Source organism: Perca fluviatilis, chromosome 9 (genome assembly GCF_010015445.1).
Source record: "Perca fluviatilis chromosome 9, GENO_Pfluv_1.0, whole genome shotgun sequence".
Classification (NCBI taxonomy): domain Eukaryota; kingdom Metazoa; phylum Chordata; class Actinopteri; order Perciformes; family Percidae; genus Perca; species Perca fluviatilis.
The window spans coordinates 9,454,916-9,474,403 of record NC_053120.1 but is presented as its reverse complement, the minus strand read 5'-3'; the positions used below and the strand labels follow the sequence as shown (position 1 = coordinate 9,474,403).

The window sequence follows — 19,488 nt, the reverse complement described above, 5'->3', positions numbered from 1 at the left end:
TGTGCTAAACAGCATTGCAGGCCTGACTAATACATACAAAATAGTGTCTGATCTACTTAACCAAATGCTTTAAACATACAATATGTAACTTTCTGCCGCTAGGGGTCTCTCAACCAAAACAACTTGTAAACACAGACTTTTGATGACGTTGGGAAGTTGCGTGGAATTATAGGAGTTGTAGTTTTTATTGTTAAACACCTTCACTGATTAGAATCATAGACTGCATCTGTTCACGGACAAGTTTACCATTCAAGTTTATTCATGTTATGTTTAGTAACATTTATTCATGTCATTCTAAAAAATAGCTGCATTTTCCCCAACATAATTACGTTTTTCTTGATTCGATCTGTATTGGTAGCTGACCAGTTAGCTAGTGAGCCAGCAAGCTAACATTAGCCAGCAGCTAAAACCACAGTGACTATCACATTATATTTCACATGTCAATGTCACCTTTTGGATGGTTTCATCACCGGGGCCGATGGGGTTTGTTGTAACACTAGCTAGCTACTCAAGGAGGCTGAGAGACGGGTGTGGATGGGTATTGCCGGGGGAATCTCCGGTATGGGAAGGGCGTTCGATGGTTCGTTGTGCAGCAGCAGAACATCTCCAAGCTGCGTGGTGGAACGATCCCCCCCTTTTCTATAATCTGAACTTTTCGTTTTGGTGCTTAACCCACCTTTTAGTCAGATTAAATTAGCTAACCGTAAAGACAGCTAAACACGAAGGGTTGTAATTAAACACAAAATGATGCTGTGTGGCAAAAAAGCAGTATTATGGTTACAAGTATTTTTTTCTGTGACATTGTATGATTTACAATTACTCCTGAACATATCATCTTGGTGCCAGTGTTCTGACGGAAGTTACGACAAACTAGACGGTGAAAGGTTATATGACGCCACTGACGGGCGACTTAAGGAAACGTCCTGTGTCTGAAAATAAAATAACAGATTTCTCTGGGTTTGACATTTGGTGGAAACATTTGGGATAGTGTAAGAACACAACTCATACAAATATATAACATAGGTGTGGTCGTTTTTAGACATTTTAATGCAGAAATGTTACATATTGTACCTTTAATAAAACATTTATGAAGAAAAAAACATGAGAACATGTATGTTTTATTCAAACTGCTGCAGTAGGTACAGAAGATCAGTTAATAACTTAACTTCTCGTTAATCGTTTACATGTTTGTCCAGCCAGATCATGTTTATCACATCCAGTTAACTAAAAACCTTTACTGACAAGTGGGCAGGCTCAACACACCATCAATACATTTCTGACGCATGGACAATGTGCCGGTGTGTCTTCCTTTAGTACAAGTGAACTCAATAAAATCATTATGGGCAAAATACAGCTCATCAGAATTAGTATATCTGAAGGCAATATTATATCTGTTCATGAGCTCTCTATCCACAATACAAGGTTCTGCAAGAGATAACAGATAAACAGAACTTTAATAATGGGAAATTACTGCACATCATACTCCATGTATAATTATTACTTATCTTGGATAAAAAATATATTTAGTTAACAAATGAATATCAGTAATAATAATAGTAAAAATGGTAATAATCAGTTTGCTTTGTTACAATACTCAACACATATATATATATAGCTGACTTTCTTCTTTCATATTTTGGCTTTGTAGGGCTGTGTTCAGCTCTACTGTATAATTTAAGACCCATTGTTGCCTGTTAATTATTATTTAGTTCTTGTCTATCTTTATTAAGTAATGTTTGAATCAAGTGGCTACATGCAAACACTAGAAACCAAAAAAAAATGTTTTACATACTGTATGCAAAATCCTCAACAAATGCAACATGAAAATTGTGAAAGAAGTTCTAACTTACTGAGGCATTTCATCTGTCCAATCCATTCACCATTGATGCAGGTTCTGTTAGGCCCACCCTCCATGGTGTAGTAATTTTGACACATGAATTCAACCCTTTCTTGATGGCTGTAATTAGTTTTCAAAGTGTACTTGATGTCTCCATCTGTGAGAGGTGGTGGACTTCCACAGCCTACAATCTCTAAAAAAATATTGGTACAAATAAGGTAGAGGTTGAGGTATTAAATTTTGGCACAGTTTAAAAGGTTTCACATATATTGGTTGGCGTTAAAAAATGTCAACCTAAAAAATAAATACAAATCAGTAAATCAGTCTGAAAAAGATTTTCCCCCTAAATATAATATTATCTTTTGTAGGCCTATATTTGTATCCACTGAAGAAGGATGTGATTCTAGAACTGAAGACATGGTTAATATACATTTACATGAGATAAACCTTTAAAATTTGAAAATATATTTACTAATAAGTCTTTGGTCTTAATTTAGTACATTTTCCCCCTGTTCAATGATTTCTAATACTTTGTAGAAACATATCCTAAAACTGTATGATGACTAAACTATTGATCTCCTAGACAGTATATCACAATCTAATGAGCACATAGGAATGTGAACTATGGGGTCTGACCAGGAAAACTGGCCATTTAAAAATGTGAATATGTAATTAAGTGCAGGAAATTAAAATGAACAACAGTAAATCATACTAAAAAGCATTGATAAGGACCAATTGTAAAATATAATTTGAAAGTCTGGCCACAGCAATATCATATTAGGGACTGTTTGGTATTCATGGAATGGACCACTGGAGGAAAATAGGGTAGGGTCATGTGTTTTTATTCTTTGTTGAGGGGACGGTCATCCAATTTATTTTAGTCTAGGGGGGAGGGTCACCCAACTTTTGTATTCACTAGTGCAGTGCCCGTGTGGAACGGGCGATTGCTTGGACCGAAGGCCTACAGACCACAAGGTGAACAAACAACCACTTCATATGCAACTCCACTGTATGGAGTGCCAGCTCATTTAATACAATAACAGGAAAAGAGTCCCTCCGCTGTTCTAAAGCGTTCTGCATGTGGCGTCTGCTGATGTGCAGGTTACATTCCCCCCAAACACGGACACAAATACAGATACGTCTCGCTTTATAAGATAGATAGCCTGCCTATAAGTGGGATCACGCTCTGTCTGCACTTGTTGTGCAGACAGACGTGTTGTCTGGTTGTGCCTTGCATGTGTGGGATTCTGATACATCCTTAAATTTGGGAATTGTCGTTTGTTTATTTAAAGTCAAAGACAGTCCAAAGTAGTGCTACTTCGGACACATTGTAGCTGCCAAAGCTCTCTTTCTCTCTTTCTCTCTCTGCTCCTGCTCACTCAGTGTGAGAGGGGGAGGGGCCAGCGGCTAGAGCGGCAAAAGCCAATGTGTGCTTCTTTTACCTATATATTTAACGATATATTTTGCATTTCTAATCCATACAACGTCAAACTTGGCACTGCACTTACTCGTGCCCATAGCAAGACACCTGTCAAGTTTGAAATCCATCGGACCAACGGTTCCAGAGATATGCGCTTAACACCCAGACAGACAGACAGACAGATGTTCCTGAAATTATAGATAGATTATAGATAGATGAGAAGAGCAAAATTTCAAAGTGGCTTGTGCGTATTTATCCATGTAGCTCCATGTAGCTCTCTCAGTCTTGGCCCCTATCGCTAGCAGATGGGTACCTCCCTGTTTAGTCAGCCAGACCTGTAGCTTAGAGACCATGGGAATTCCCAAACTGAATAAATCCCGCTCGCGCATATAAACACAAAACTGCTTTGCTAGCTCAATTGTGTTGTAACTAAGACATCTGCTGAAAAAATAATTTTATTAATTAGCCTGATTGCCATACTGTTTAGTTCAAAAACCTCCAAAACATCGTATGAAAACATAGCTGACCAGACGCAAGCTTTTATTTTGAAAAGCCGAAACTCACACTGTAGATAGCACTAGCTGGCAGCCCGGAAGGTATGAAACTGGAGGTATATCCTTTCGGTCCGGTGATTATTTGTGAAATTGTGCAAACTTTTCAATAGCCTGGTTGACACCAGACCCTTTGTAACCCCTCATTTGGAACTGAGAGTGGGTCTGGGAAAGGTTCATTGACAGTTAATTTCCAAAGGGGCGTCACCAACAGACGCCGCTCAAATGCCTCTGGGCGCATTGGATAGTCCAACCAATCAGACCAACGATCCAGGTGCCTCGATTTTGGGGACATTGGAAATCGGTTTGAATGGGCTCTTTGCCAGACTGACTTGCAGAGCAAATCTAAAATTTGCCGGAAGTTCGTCAGGGTTTACCCAGGCTACCTTTTCAAGGCATTTGAGAAGGGACGAGTGGTAGCATGCAAGCTCCCAAATTGACGCTCATCTGAGAAATGGAGTTTTGGATAATGTTCAACTTTGGCAGCTTTACCTATGCTAAAATATAAAATGACTGAGGAAGCCTAGTGATGAGTCCATAGCAACCAGTGTTGAATTACCCAGTGTGCTTTGTTGAATGGTCTCAATGTTTTATTGTTTTATTTCATGTGAATACTAGTTTACTAGATGAGTAACTTAGTATTTGAAGTAACGCAGGAAGTGTGCATTTAGTTTCCATGCATATTGTGTTTCCACAACAATGTTAGTGAGTAAATCTACTGAAATGGCCGCCACACCATAACAGACTACAATAAATTGTTGGGGAGTGTCATCCCTATTCTCCCACTCATTTTGGAGGGTCATCCAAAATGTATTGCTGATGAAAGGAGGATCAGGTAAATTTTGACTAAAGGTCCCAAAACTCCTCCGGTGGCCCCTTAAGTAAATAATGAACAGTCCCTTATGCAAATTCATCTTCATATTTAAAGGACAAATCTGGCGCAAAATGAACCTAGGGGTTAATAACACATGTGTACTGAGTCGACCGTTCTCTGGGATATGTTTTCGTGCTAATCGAATGTGACCAGTTTTATCGCAAACCACTAATCAGTAGTGATGGTCAAATGAAGCTTCGCAAACCAGTGTCTTTACTTTCTGAGCTCACTAGATGGTGCTCTCTGTTCAACAAAGGGTTTGAAAACCCATTGATTGCCATTCATTTAACCTTTTTCTTTGAACAGAGAGCGCCATCTAGTGAGCTCAGAAAGTAAAGACACTGGTTTGCGAAGCTTCCTTTGACCATCACTACTAATTAGCTCATAATGCTAGTCGTCTGGGAACAGGTTTATATACCACTAACAAGGCTCAAAATAGCACCACACTTCCAGGTAGCATAATGAGGGTCTCTACATGGAAACCGAAGCTTTGAGAACTTTGTAAGTGTACAGAACAGTTTATTAAAAAGATAGGTTATAAAGACTGTACCATTCACGTATACAGGTGGGAAAACATCTTGTGAAAACAGTCCGACCAGTCGAACGACGAACGCCGTGCATATATTTTAATGGACAGATATAATTCATGCATTTCCATGCAATTACATTTCACAAACGTAATTCCTATCGACCCATTGGGAAACCACGGACCATGGGAGATTTCAAATGACAGTTCAGCTCACAATGCACGTCATTTGTCGTTCGACTGGTCAGACCCAAGATGGCGCCCGCCTGTATACGTGAATGATTGTCTTTCTAAACTATCTTTTTAATAAACTGTCTGTACACTTACAAAGTTCTTAATGCTTTGGTTTACATGTAGGTACCCTCATTATGCTACACTGGAAGTGTGGTGCTATTTTGAGCCTTGTTAGTGGTATAGAAATAGCAATTTCTTTTTACTTTACCCTCTGCCCTGACGACTAGCGTTATAAGCTAATTAGCGGTTTGCAATAAAAATGGTCACATTTGATTAGCATGAAAACATATCCCAGAGAACGTCAAACTCGGTACACATGTGTTTTTAACCCCTAGGTTCATTTTGCACTGGATTTGTCCTTTAATTGAAAATGGCCATCTGAAGTATGGTGAAAATTTTAAAGAAAAATAAATTTTCTTAGGAAATGCAAGCAAATTTGTTCTAACAGGGTCGTCCCCTTAGTCCTTCTTCTCTTTGAGCTTTTAAACCCTTTGCCATTAGCTATGTTTCCATCCACACGTTTTTATCCAAATTAAGTGATATCGAATGAAAAATGCCTTATGGAAACAGTAAAATCCGACTGAATTTCATGAATATCGACTCAAAAAATACGTTCGGTCTCATCGGATTTTCTCTTGATCAATATACGGCTTATGCGATAAACGCTGATGGAAACTTTATTTGCCGAATAAATAATGAATTGCGATTAAGCTTTAGGTCATTTTATGGTTGCAACCCGCAATAAAACGAAGAAGAAGAAGTTTCAGTTAATTTCCGCCCAGTATTTCCGCTCTGTTTGCACACATGCCAGCTGTCAACAAAAACAGATGTAAGCGGACAAACGAGGAGACAAGATACTTTTTTAATTGAATTTACCAGAAAAATATAACGGCTATTTTAGATAGCAAAAATCTAAGAAACGCCATCATTTATCAGGAGCTCGCGAAGGAAATGACCAACAAAGGTTACGACAGGGACATTCTAACACGCTTAACGTGAAAAAGCTTAACGTGGTTTAATGTATCTAAACAACGATCAATCATCACCAGATTTATCATGGTCATATCTTGTTATAAACACTTAAGCCTGTCAAAAAAACTAAATCGAAATCCAACGATTATAGAAGTTATCTCACGTTAATGTTTTCTTCATCGTTGCGCCCTATGGCGAGGAAAAAGCTTTTTGGTTTAATGTAGCCTACCTAAACAATGATAAATGATTACCTAATTTCTCTCTCATATTGCTCCTCATAACCACTGAAAACTGTCAAAAACTCGAACCCAAAGTCCAATTATTATGGACATTATCTGACATAAAGCATTTCTGCTTCACAGCAGGGCAGCGGAGCGGCTGGGGGTTGACTCTCCACGGTTCTCATTGGCTTTATAAGTCCTAATGTGAAAAAGCTTAACGTGGTTTAATGTACCTAAACAACGATCAATCATCACCAAAAAAATCCTCTTCTATATTGCTCATCATAACCACTTAAAACGGTCAAATCGAACCCAATGTCCAAATATTATGCACGAAAACATTAACGTGAGATAACTTCTTTAATCGTTGGATTTCGATTTAGTTTTTTTGACAGGCTTAAGTGTTCATGACAAGATATGACCATGATACATCTGGTGATGACTGATCGTTGTTTAGATACATTAAACCACGTTAAACTTTTTCACGTTAAGCGTTTTAGAATGTCCCTTACGACAAGCCGTGGGACGTCCTGTGGAGTAAATGGAAGGCGCTCAAACAGCGATACACGGCTCAAAAAAGAGAGTTGTCTCGCAGCGGTGCCGGAGGGAAAATAAAAGGCAAGTTCCACCTTTCTGATGAGCTGGATCAGATCCTCGGTCAAAGGCCCATCGGAGCTTAGCTTGGCTTCTAATATTAACAACAACTACTACTTTTGTCTAGCAAAACTTTGTTCACAAAAGTTCGCTTGAATGTTGTGCGATTCAGTGCAAAAATGAATGGAAACACCATAAAATGTCTCAAATCAATTCGATATACCAATTTAATTGCAAAACAGCATGTGACGTCATTACGCACAGGTTTTTATTCACTTTAGAGCTGTTTGATGGAAACACACTTTCACCAGCTTTATTCGCATGAGTTTTTTTACCGAACTTCAGATAATTCGATTGACAAATGGATGGAAACTTAGCTAATTTTGGAGAGTGGACAGTGGAAATTACCAGTAATGTTATGATATGCAGTTTTAACCAGACCATTGTAAATCTTAAAACTTTTAGTTATACTACAAACCTTTTTAAGTTTTAGGATTATAAATTGCATATACATAAATTATTTATTGTAAAATCTGGTTTCTTTTTCCTTTTAATTTTTTGCCACTTGATCACAGGGAAGGCTGTAGAGTCTTCAAATTCTTTCAGTTTTAATGCTATATGGTGAATGTTTAAACTTTCAGTTATACTACAAACATAATATAAATATTTCCTATGAAATCAGTTTTCCACTTTGTGCCACTTGATCACAGCGAATCAAATCTTTCCATTTTCAAAGCTCTTTCCACATTTAAAATATGGACACAAAAGTAACTCCATAAAACAGTATGGGAAGAAATATAAAGTTCACAATACCTCGACAGAGTGGATTTGGTGTCCATCCATCTCTGGTGCATGTGGCCCGGGTAGCACCATCTGTGCTCATGTAGCCTATCTTACACCAATATCTTGTAGTCTCACCAATTTTTTTTTGTTGCCACCAATTGTATTCCAAGGAATACACATTTTGCGGTCTTTGATTGTTGCATACGACCTCTAGAATAAGAGACAGACTTGTGTATCTTCAGTAAAGATTGATAATCATCATCACAGGTTAATGAACCATACACACACAGTAGAGAACAACAATCTCACAGTCTGTCTATGGTTGTACCTGTGCATACTGGTATGATAGTCCACTCTCCATCCTCATTGCATGTAGTTACTGCTGATTCCTGATTGTTAGAAATCCCGTACTTCTCTCCACAAATGACCCTCAATGTGTCACCAGGTAAAAACACATTTCTAGAAGCAGATTCATATCTGGTTCCCTCGGGTGGCGGCAGTATCAGTTTACATGTTATTACTGCATTTGTTGGGAAATTCAGCATATTATATGTTAGTACCAATTTTCAATTTTGATAATCATTTGGAATACATTTTTGTATTATTGGTTTATAATAATATAATAATGATTCCATTTCAGAAAAGTTATGGTAGTCATTATGATATGTACTGTAACCCAGGACTCAGACTCTTCTTTTAAACACTGTTGTCGCTTTGGCATGGAGGTATAAAACATTAACTTATAATACATAATGTCCACCACTTGCAATACTTTTTAAACCTTGTTATAAGTTGCCATGCATGATTCTAAACATTTTTAAAGATTTTTACAAAGCCTTATGAAAGTAGTATGTCTTATAAATGTGCTTATGATACATTATAGACATGGCGTTCATAGCAATAGCATAACATAGATTTTCTTGTCTTAGCATCAACTGACAAAAATGTATGTATGTAATGTATGCATGCGTGTTGTTTTCTAACTGCAGTAAAACAACAGAGAAAATGGACCTGAAATCTGACATGCTTACCATTCTGTTGTAAAGATGAATCACTGTTCAGTAACAGGATCAAAAGCCAAAGAAGGTGAAAGAGTCTCATTGTGAAGATCCAGGAATGGCTGCATTTAGGAACTCCACTCTTTGAGACTGAGGTAAGGTTTTTCCTCTTAGAGTTATTCAGATTGAAGTCTGTCTGTGCAGTAGAAATGACGTTTGCAGTGAAACAGTCTCACACATACACACACACACACACACACACACACACACACACACACACACACACACACACACACACACACACACACACACACACACACACACACACACACACGTATTTATACAATTTCCCCAAAATAGGAATGAGATTAGAAATGTAAATAAATCCAAACAGTATTTTGCAATATTGGTTTAACTTCATAATTAATTAATTGTAGCTTTCAGACATGGATTTACTTACAGGGCATGAATGCTTGTAAAATGGAAAATACGTTTGTTCTATATAGCTTTGTTAAAGACCAAAACGCTATCATTAAAGACACCAAACAACGCTGTAAAACTTGGTGTAGTCATGGACTCAGACCTACAGTTTAACATCCACATTAAGATGAGATACAAAATCAGCCTAGTATCACCTTACAGTAAGACTATATCAGGCATTAAAGGACTTATGTCTTACCTAGATTTCTAAAAACTTGTCCATGCCATCTTTAACAGGCTTGACTACTGTAGTTTTGTTTTTCATTGTCTCTCTTATAAGTCCTCTAAAGACCAGGAGAGATCACATCACTGCAGTTCTCATATATTTTAACTGGCTTCCTGTTTGTGATATAAGTTATTTAAATACTACTGTTGATTTATAAAGCACTGAGTGCTTTAGGGCCAAAAAACATTCATGTTATATTACTATTGTTACAGATAACAGCACTACAATACAATATCTTTTCCCTCTGGTTAATCATTCACATGTTTGTCCAGCCAGCTCATGTAACTTCCAGTCAACTGAAGCTTTTACTGGGAAGAGGACAGGGTCATCCCACCATCAGAACACCCCCACAATCAATGGGTGGCTCAGTGGCTCTTCCTTTGGTACACCTGATCTCAGGTTCATTACTATGGGCTTAATATGGGCTTTTGGTCATGGTTCAATTTGAATGCACTATTATGTTTCCTCATGATATCAGTATTTATCATGCAGGATATAATGGACACATTTTGTTAATGGGAGGAATGACTTTAAAAGCACACTGCATACATACTAGTGGGGGAAAACGTACACATATCCTTACCAATGCAACATGTCCATCACAATTAAATCCTGCATCTGGAATCATATTCGGTGGAGCTATTTTGATCTGCTTTATGGTGGTAGTTTACTTCAGTGTTTCCAAACCTAGGGGTGGGGCCCCTCTACAGTCCCACAAGATAAATCTGAGGGGTCGTGAAATAGATAATTTGACCTCTATACCCTTTAAACAGTGACTGGAAGGTAACCACCTAAGAAGTTTAGAAGAGAAAGTTCTCTGAAATGAGAGTCCACAAGAGGCCAAGAACCACTGGTTTAATCTTTAACAATGTGTTGTTTTAAATAAGGTTATCATTCCTTTTTTTTAAATGTAAAATTGTCATCTGAAAAGTAACTAGCACTCATCTGCATCTACACACAACAGTGTGCATGATCGGTCGGCATACAGTAAAGGCAATGAGTCTGTGCTACATTATTTGACAGAAATCTATGCATTAACCTTCTATTTCTGACGCTTTTACAATTTTAAATGCACTTATTTGCTCCTAAGTTGCAGCTCTTTAGAAACACCTCTAAATGTAACAGAAGCATGACAACATACAGTACATTCTGCTTATTAAGCAGGTAAAAGATACCATATTCCCCATCTTTATAAAATGTTAATATTAAAATTTCTATTTGGCACTAAACAGAAATACTAAAAACAGCAGGATATCAGTCTCGACCAAAGTGGTTTATTTTATTCCTTTTTGTACAATCTCCATTGGGCTTAAATCATTTCTGTATTCATTAATCTGCAATGTACTACAGTATATTGTCTGTCCTGTAGGAGTTAACAGTCGGGCCACTTGATGTTAGATTCTCTGCATTAAGGTATACATCATTTATTAGAAAATGTAATTTGTATTAAATAACTTAAATTAAAGGGGTAATTTTATGGAAGCACCAAACATTTTTCTGCCCTCTTAAAAGATATACACATAATAATGATTCAAAATAAAATCTTTAGGCATCTTCACTGGAGGTTTTGCAGTGACATCCGTTCATCTCCATTGTATTTTATGTTACAAAGATTTGTTATGAAACTTTAATTTGTAATGGAGAGCACATTTCCAAATGTCTGTCTTGGTTTTGCCAAACAAGCAGTATGTCATATAATCTTAGGTTACTCATGGTTGACATAATGTCATGAATCACATCACTGCATGGAATAAAAAAAAAATATATATATATATATATCTTTTTTTAACATATAAATTAACTTCCTACTTATTTAAATAATTTCAGAACTCAAAGAATTTATTTCAGGTCATGAGCTTTTAAAAAGAAAATGATAAAAACTGATATATTTAGCTTTATTCTTGAAAAAAGAAATGTTGAGGGGTCACTCACCTGGTTAAGCATGTGCCGCCATATACTTAGGCTCAGTCCTCCCTGCAGCGGCCCAGGTTTCAGTCTGGTTTTGGCCCCTTTGCTGCATGTCGTCGTCCCCCCCCCACCCCTCTTTCTACCACCTTTCCTGTCTTCATCTGTCCTATCAAATAAAGGCCCAGAAGCCCAAAAAATAATCTTCAAACAAAGAAATGTTGAGTTGTACTCATAATATGGTAGGTTACATATGTGGAGGCAGAACAGAGACAGAGATCAAGTATATTTTATTATAATGTTCACAGTTAAAGTGGAGGATAAGTCTGCATGCTCTGTAGATTACTTTCAGATGCCTCTCACTGGCAGGTAGGCAGGAGAATCACACCCCCATTACACCTCTGACGCATTGCCACTGCACCGACTGGTACTCCTCTGGCACACCTGAACTCAATTATTTCATCATGAGGGAAAAATGTACTGTCACTAGATTTTATAGTAATGTTGTGTTGTCTATAGAGGTCTTCATTCACAATACAGGGTTCTGAAAGAGACAATGGACAAATAGCATTTTGTTAATAGCAACTTAATTGCTTCCTGAATTTTCTATCACCATAGTCCCTAAACTTATGTAGAAATGCAGGAAATGGGATTCAAATTGAAAAAAAAATTGAGCGGAGGACCCCCACACCCCTTGTTTTGTTTAGTGTCTCTCTCAATTTTTATTTAATAGAGATTTCCAGAAATACAGCTCTCTGTAACTTTGTCCCATAACTGTCTGTCTCATTGTCTCCATTTTTATAATGTGAAGCACTTTGTGTTGCATGACTTATTTAATAAAAGGTGCTATGCACAAATAAAGTTTGATTGATTGATGAGAAGAACTGTAACTTACTGAGGCATCTCATCTGTCCGGTCCATTCACCGCTGATGCAGGTTCTGTAAGGCCCACCCTCCATGGTGTAGTATCTTTGACACATGAATTCAACCCTTTCTTGATGGCTGTAATTACTTTTAATGGTGTACTTGATGTCTCCATCTGTGAGAGGTGGTGGACTCCCACAGCCTACACTCTCTAAAAAATATATGGGTACAAGTTGAGGTATTAGATTTTGGCACAGTGAACAGTAAATGGAAGGAACTGAAAGGAACAGAAAGGGCCAATTGTGAAATAATTTTTAAAGTCTGGCCACAGCAATATCAGATGCAAATTCAGCATGGAAAATGGCAATCTGATAAAATGATTAAAAAGATAAAAGAAAAAGTAACTCTGCTAACATTCAAGAAATGCAAGCCATGTTGTTTTAGGGACCTGAACAGGGTCGTCCCCTTAGCCCTTCTTCTCTTTGAGCTTTTAAACCCTTTGCCATTGTTTGGAGAGTGGACAGTAGGGATTACCAGAAATGTTATGATATGCAGTTTTAACCAGACCATGGTAAATCTTAAAACATTTATTTGTACTACAAACAAATTTTAGGATTATAAATTGCATGTACATATATTCCTGTCAAATCTGGTTTCCTTTTCCTTTTATTTTTTTTGCCACTTGATCACAGAGAAGGCTGTGGTGTCTTCAAATTCTATTTCCATTTTCTAAGCTTTTTCCCCACTTTTAAAATACAGACACAAAAGTAACTCCTTATGACAGTAACTTAAGAAATATAAAGTTAAACCTTGACAGAGTGGATTTGGTGTCCATCCATCTCTGTTGCATGAGGCCCAGGTAGCACCATCTGTGCTCTCGTTGCCTGTCTTACACCAATATCTTGAAGTCTCACCCATTTCTAGTAATTATGTACAGCTTGAAATACATTTTTTTGGTTTACTTTATGCTTCTTACAACTTGCCCGTAGTGCAATAAAAATAAATTAGCAATGCATTGTTGAAGTCCAGACAACACGTCGTCATTACATTTGGTCTCAGCCCACCAGCCTTTGTTTGTGAAAAGCTTATAACCTTTTCTGAAACTTGGTGGAAGGGTGTAACACGGGGCAAAGAAGAATACAATACATTTTGGAGCAGATCTGAATCACAGGGCAGATACACAAATTATGTTTTACTTTAGTTAAAACATAAAAACTTACACCATATGTAGCCTTAAAACTGTATTTGTTGTAGTTGTATGTTACCAGTACAGCTCTCAATCCCAGTCCAACCACTTTGCTCACAGGTAACAGTAAACCGTTGTGAATTGTCGTTACATGTATATTGGACTTCTTCATTGTGGCTGTAACTTTCAAAGTCACCCTTCAGGTGTTCAGATAGTTTGAAAAACATAACTTTGGAACAAAAACCGCTGTTGTTTAGAAAACTCAAAATTACAGATTATTTGAGACTTTTATTCAGTGATTCATTTCCCAATAATCTGTTTAACAAAATACATTATATTTGGGTTGTAACCATGAAAACATTTATTGTATACTGGATTTGGGATTGACTGCGAGAATAAGTTTGACAGGTTTGGCTGAGAGGTTAATTCCTTAAAATCAATGAATTGAATGCATTTAAAAAACAGTAAGGCAATAACAAAATGTGCCAACAGTGAATTAGTTGTCCTGAACGTCCTTACCTCTACACGTTGGACTCCCGGTCCAACCATCTCCTCTACAGGTTAGAGTGAATTCCCCTTGATAACCATCCCTGCAGCGATAACCGACCTGTTCATTGTAGCGGTATGTCTGCTTGTATTCACTGATAACTTCTGCCTTCGGGATATCCTTTCTGTTGCATGTTCTTTCTAAAAAACCAAACAAACAAAACAAACATATACACATCAAGTGTGTTCTTACGTCAAAATTAATGAGAGCTAACAAGCTGTGCTTTTAAAACAGATTAATATCAGTTTTAAATGTGGATTAGTTTGGAATTCTGTGGAGTAGTAAAATAAGATTGGTTAGAAGAAAAACTGAAGCTTGCAAAACTCAAAACCTTTTTACTGTTTTATTTTTATTTTCCTGTTACTGCTGTTGTTTAGAAACCTCAAAATTACAGATTATGTGTGACTATTACTCAGTGATCCATTTCCTAATAATCTCTTTAACAAAATACATTATATAGTGGTGTAAGAATGACTGTACTGGATTTGGGATTGACTGGGAGAATAATATTGACAGGTTTGGCTGAGATGGTAATTTCTCAAAATCAATAAATTGCATGCATGTATAAACAAAAAATCAATAACAAATGTTATTAAATGTTGCATGTGCCAACACTGAATTTGTTGTCCTGAACATTCTTACCTGTACACCTTGGATTCCCAATCCAACCATTTTCTCTACAGGTTAGAGTGAATTGTCCTTGATAACCCTCCCTGCAGACATAACCGACCTGTTCATTGTAGCGGTATCTCTGCTTGTATTCTCCGATAACATCTGCCTCCTGAATATCCTTTCTGTCACATGTTATTTCTTAAAAACAAAAGAAACAAACATGTACACATCAAGTGTGTTCTTACTGGCAGCAATATGAAAGACTACTTTTATATTACATTTATTTCACACTTGTTAGTACACATAGAAATATAGTTATAGAAATAGTGATGTGGGGAGTATGGACTTGTAAGCAAAGATATCAAGAGATTGACAGCCAGTGACAGAGTGCAAGTAGCAGAAAGGCAAGAATAATAATGATCTGACTATTCTGGGCTATATTTCGAAATTAATATGGGCACCTGCTTCTTTTTGAATGTGATCACCAACAATTATTTCTGTATTTATGTTGTGGGGTGAGGGGTGTGTATGGGAGTGAACATGAAGTAGCCTTGTAGTGAAGTGGTTTGGAGTACTACGCAACATAATACAGTATTTCCTCTACAATGAGCACCATGGTACCAGGAAAGATTAATAATGAAGTGACTGAAATGGAAAAAGGGACTTTTATTTCCTGATTTAGTTACAGAGTTTAGTTCCTGTGACTTTTCTAGTGAAAAATAGCCATTAGAGTAGAAATATTAATCCTAACTGGACCAAAAGCTTCTTCTCCACTATCAAAAATATGGATACCAACATTAACAATCATAAATACAAGATAAATTTTACAATACCTTGACAGAGTGGATTTGGTGTCCATCCATCTCTGGTGCATGTGGCCAGGGTAGCATCATCTGTGCTCTTGAAGCCTCTCTCACACCTATAGTTTATAGTCTCACCCATTTTATATGGTTGATTTCTCCAGTAAGGGATACCCCAGTAATCCACATGTTGCGGTCTTCGATTGCTGCATACGACCTCTAGAATAAGAGACAGACTTGTGTATCTTAATTAGCAATGCATTGTTGAAGTCCAGACAACACGTCGTCATTACATTTGGCCTCAGCCCACGAGCCTTTGTTTGTGAAAAGCTTATAACCTTTTCTGAAACTTGGTGGAAGGGTGTAACACGGGGCAAAGAAGAATACAATACATTTTGGAGCAGATCTGAATCACTGGCAGATACACAAATTATGTTTTACTTTAGTTAAAACATAAAAACTTACACCATATGTAGCCTTAAAACTGTATTTGTTGTAGTTGTATGTTACCTGTACAGCTCTCAATCCCAGTCCAACCGCTTTGCTCACAGGTAACAGTAAACAGTTGTGCATATTGGACTTCTTCATTGTGGCTGTAACTTTCAAAGTCACCCTTCAGGTGTTCAGATAGTTTGAAAAACATAACTTTGGAACAAAAACCGCTGTTGTTTAGAAAACTCAAAATTACAGATTACTTGAGACTTTTACTCTGTGATTCATTTCCCAATAATCTGTTTAACAAAATACATTATATTTGGGTTGTAAGCATGAAAGCATTTATTGTATACTGGATTTGGGATTGACTGCGAGAATAAGTTTGACAGGTTTGGCTGAGAGGTTAATTCCTTAAAATCAATAAATTGAATGCATTTAAAAAACAGTAAAACAATAACAAAATGTGCCAACAGTGAATTAGTTGTCCTGAACGTCCTTACCTGTACACGTTGGACTCCCGGTCCAACCATCTCCTCCACAGGTTAGAGTGAATTCTCCTCCTTGATAACCCTCCCTGCAGCGATAACCGACCTGTTCATTGTAGCGGTATGTCTGCTTGTATTCGCTGATAACTTCTGCCTTCGGGATATCCTTTCTGTTGCATGTTATTTCTAAAAAACAAAACAAACAAAACAAACATATACACATCAAGTGTGTTCTTACGTCAAAATTAATGAAAGCTAACAAGCTGTGCTTTTAAAACAGATTAATATCAGTTTTAAATGTGGATTAGTTTGGCATTCTGTGGAGTAGTAAAATAAGATTGGTTAGAAGAAAAACTGAAGCTTGCAAAACTCAAAACCTTTTTACTGTTTTATTTTTATTTTCCTGTTACTGCTGTTGTTTAGAAACCTCAAAATTACAGATTATGTGTGACTATTACTCAGTGATCCATTTCCTAATAATCTCTTTAACAAAATACATTATATAGTGGTGTAAGCATGACTGTACTGGATTTGGGATTGACTGGGAGAATAATATTGACAGGTTTGGCTGAGATGGTAATTTCTCAAAATCAATAAATTGCATGCATGTATAAACAAAAAAGCAATAACAAATGTTATTAAATGTTGCATGTGCCAACACTGAATTTGTTGTCCTGAACATTCTTACCTGTACACCTTGGATTCCCAATCCAACCATTTTCTCTACAGGTTAGAGTGAATTGTCCTTGATAACCCTCCCTGCAGACATAACGGACCTGTTCATTGTAGCGGTATGTCTGCTTGTATTCTCCGATAACATCTGCCTCCTGAATATCCTTTCTGTCACATGTTATTTCTTAAACAAAAGAAACAAACATGTACACATCAAGTGTGTTCTTACTGGCAGCAATATGAAAGACTACTTTTATATTACATTTATTTCACACTTGTTAGTACACATAAAAATATAGTTATAGAAATAGTGATGTGGGGAGTATGGACTTGTAAGCAAAGATATCAAGAGATTGACAGCCAGTGACAGAGTGCAAGTAGCAGAAAGGCAAGAATAATAATGATCTGACTATTCTGGGTCTATATTTTCGAAATTAATATGGGCACCTGCTTCTTTTTGAATGTGATCACCAACAGTTATTTCTGTATTTATGTTGTGGGGTGAGGGGTGTGTATGAGAGTGAACATGAAGTAGCCTTGTAGTGAAGTGGTGTGGAGTACTACACAACATAATACAGTATTTCCTCTACAATGAGCACCATGGTACCAGGACAGATTAATAATGAAGTGACTGAAATGGAAAAAGGGATTTTTATTTCCTGATTTAGTTACAGAATTTAGTTCCTGGGACTTTTCTAGTGAAAAATAGCCATTAGAGTAGAAATATTAATCCTAACTGGACCAAAAGCTTCTTCTCCACTATCAAAAATATGGATACCAACATTAACAATCATAAATACAAGATTAATTTTACAATACCTTGACAGAGTGGATTTGGTGTCCATCCATCTCTGGTGCATGTGGCCAGGGTAGCATCATCTGTGCTCTTGAAGCCTGTCTCACACCTATAGTTTATAGTCTCACCCATTTTAAATGGTTGATTTCTCCAGTAAGGGATACCCCAGGAATACACATGTTGTGGTTTTCGATTGCTGCATACGACCTCTAGAATAAGAGACAGACTTGTGTATCTTCAGTAAAGATTGATAATCATCATCACAGATTAATGAACCATACACACACACAGTAGAGAACAACAATATCAGTCTGTCTATGGTTGTACCTGTGCATACTGGTCTGATAGTCCACTCTCCATCCTCATTGCATGTAGTTACTGCTGATTCCTGATTGTTAGAAATCTTGTACTTCTCTCCACAAATGACTCTCAGTGTCTCACCAGATAAAAACACATTTCTGGAAACAGATTCATACCTGGTTCCCTCGCCTGGCATCAGCTCCAGTCTACATTTTATTGCTGCATTTGTTGGGAAATGAAGCACATCATCTGTTTTCACTAGTTTCCACTAGTTAGTGTGATATAACTAATAAATTGCATTAATCAGTTTATACTTACGTTCACACGCAGGTATGGGGGTCCACTCGGCTCTTATTCCTACTTTTGTGCATTTTGAAGGTCTGTCTTCAGTGGGTTTATATCGATCATCACACATTAATTGCAGGACATCATGTTCTTTGTACTCTCGGATATCGCGATCAGGCACATAACCATTTTCTATCAGAGGTACTGTACATTTAATCTCTGTTGAAGAATACACACAAGCATTAATATTACTACAAGTTTTCATTAAAAAGGTAAATGAACAGTACTGATGAACCTGATTCAAGAAGACTAAAATAATCTATGCTTTTTAAACATTCAGAGGTAATAATCATCAATAACAGGTTGAATTCCATGAATTCCTATTTTGAAGATCTGGCTTCAGCGTGTATACATGTAAGATTACAGCTAAAGTGCAGGACTATAGGTATAGCATGATATTAAGAAATTTACTTTTCATAATTGTTGAAAAGCTAAGTACATATTTGCGACCTTTCCTCACTGGTGGATAAAAACGTTAAACAGGGATTGCATGGATTTTGGTTGTATTTACCCAGTGTAGATTGGCTGAGTTCACTTACAGCAACTCTCTGTTGCACATTAACACCTGTCCTAGGAGATTAGCCAATGCTCTATACTAGCCCAGTCTTTTGCCATTAGCCACTGTGTTTGGTGTGATGGTGCCATTGGCCGTTTAAATTAAAATGAGAAGTTGTCTGCTTCAGAAAATAAAGACTCGACATGGCTTTGATAATCATTTGGAATAAATTTTTGTCCTAACTTGCAGCCAGCAAATACTGCTCATAAGTCCTCATCATTATTTCAATATTGTTATTATTTCTAGGAATATTCTGTTTTATTCATTTA

At 37.0% G+C, this 19,488-nt stretch overlaps 3 protein-coding genes across 11 annotated transcripts in view; all 3 read right to left on the bottom strand.

Moving 5' to 3' along the window:
* Positions 1–19,488, bottom strand: part of LOC120566011 (complement factor H-like) — a 159,031-nt gene that overhangs the window by 69,132 nt on the left and 70,411 nt on the right. For 3 of the 9 annotated variants that reach the window (XM_039812197.1, XM_039812201.1, XM_039812200.1), the window contains exons 11-13: positions 16,566–16,736; positions 15,664–15,849; positions 14,861–15,028 (exon numbers count right to left, since the gene is read on the bottom strand). In XM_039812197.1, the coding sequence (XP_039668131.1) occupies positions 14,861–15,028; positions 15,664–15,849; positions 16,566–16,736 (525 nt within the window). Of the gene's footprint in view, positions 1–14,190; positions 14,359–14,860; positions 15,029–15,663; positions 15,850–16,565; positions 16,737–17,238; positions 17,407–18,041; positions 18,228–18,345; positions 18,538–18,636; positions 18,823–19,488 lie in introns of all 9 variants that reach the window. The other 6 variants (XM_039812203.1, XM_039812202.1, XM_039812205.1 and 3 more) reach the window with 6 other exon arrangements.
* LOC120566012 (complement factor H-like) overlaps positions 1–19,488 on the bottom strand; it is a 99,218-nt gene that overhangs the window by 31,524 nt on the left and 48,206 nt on the right. The gene's annotated exons all lie outside the window — the stretch shown is intronic.
* Positions 1,030–11,959, bottom strand: LOC120566014 (complement factor H-related protein 2-like). The gene is made up of 6 exons (XM_039812213.1): positions 11,649–11,959; positions 9,044–9,206; positions 8,341–8,532; positions 8,043–8,222; positions 1,851–2,030; positions 1,030–1,425 (listed from the first exon to the last, which is right to left on the bottom strand). The coding sequence occupies exons 1-6, from the start codon at positions 11,658–11,660 to the stop codon at positions 1,235–1,237; spliced, it is 918 nt and encodes a 305-aa protein (XP_039668147.1). The 5' UTR covers positions 11,661–11,959; the 3' UTR covers positions 1,030–1,234.

Coding starts and splice junctions, on each gene's coding strand:
- LOC120566014 (XM_039812213.1), bottom strand. Junction 8,223..8,340: donor TATCATACCAGTATGCACAG/GTACAACCATAG, acceptor CTCTTATTCTAG/AGGTCGTATGCAACAATCAA. Junction 1,426..1,850: donor TGGACAGATGAAATGCCTCA/GTAAGTTAGAAC, acceptor TATCTCTTGCAG/AACCTTGTATTGTGGATAGA.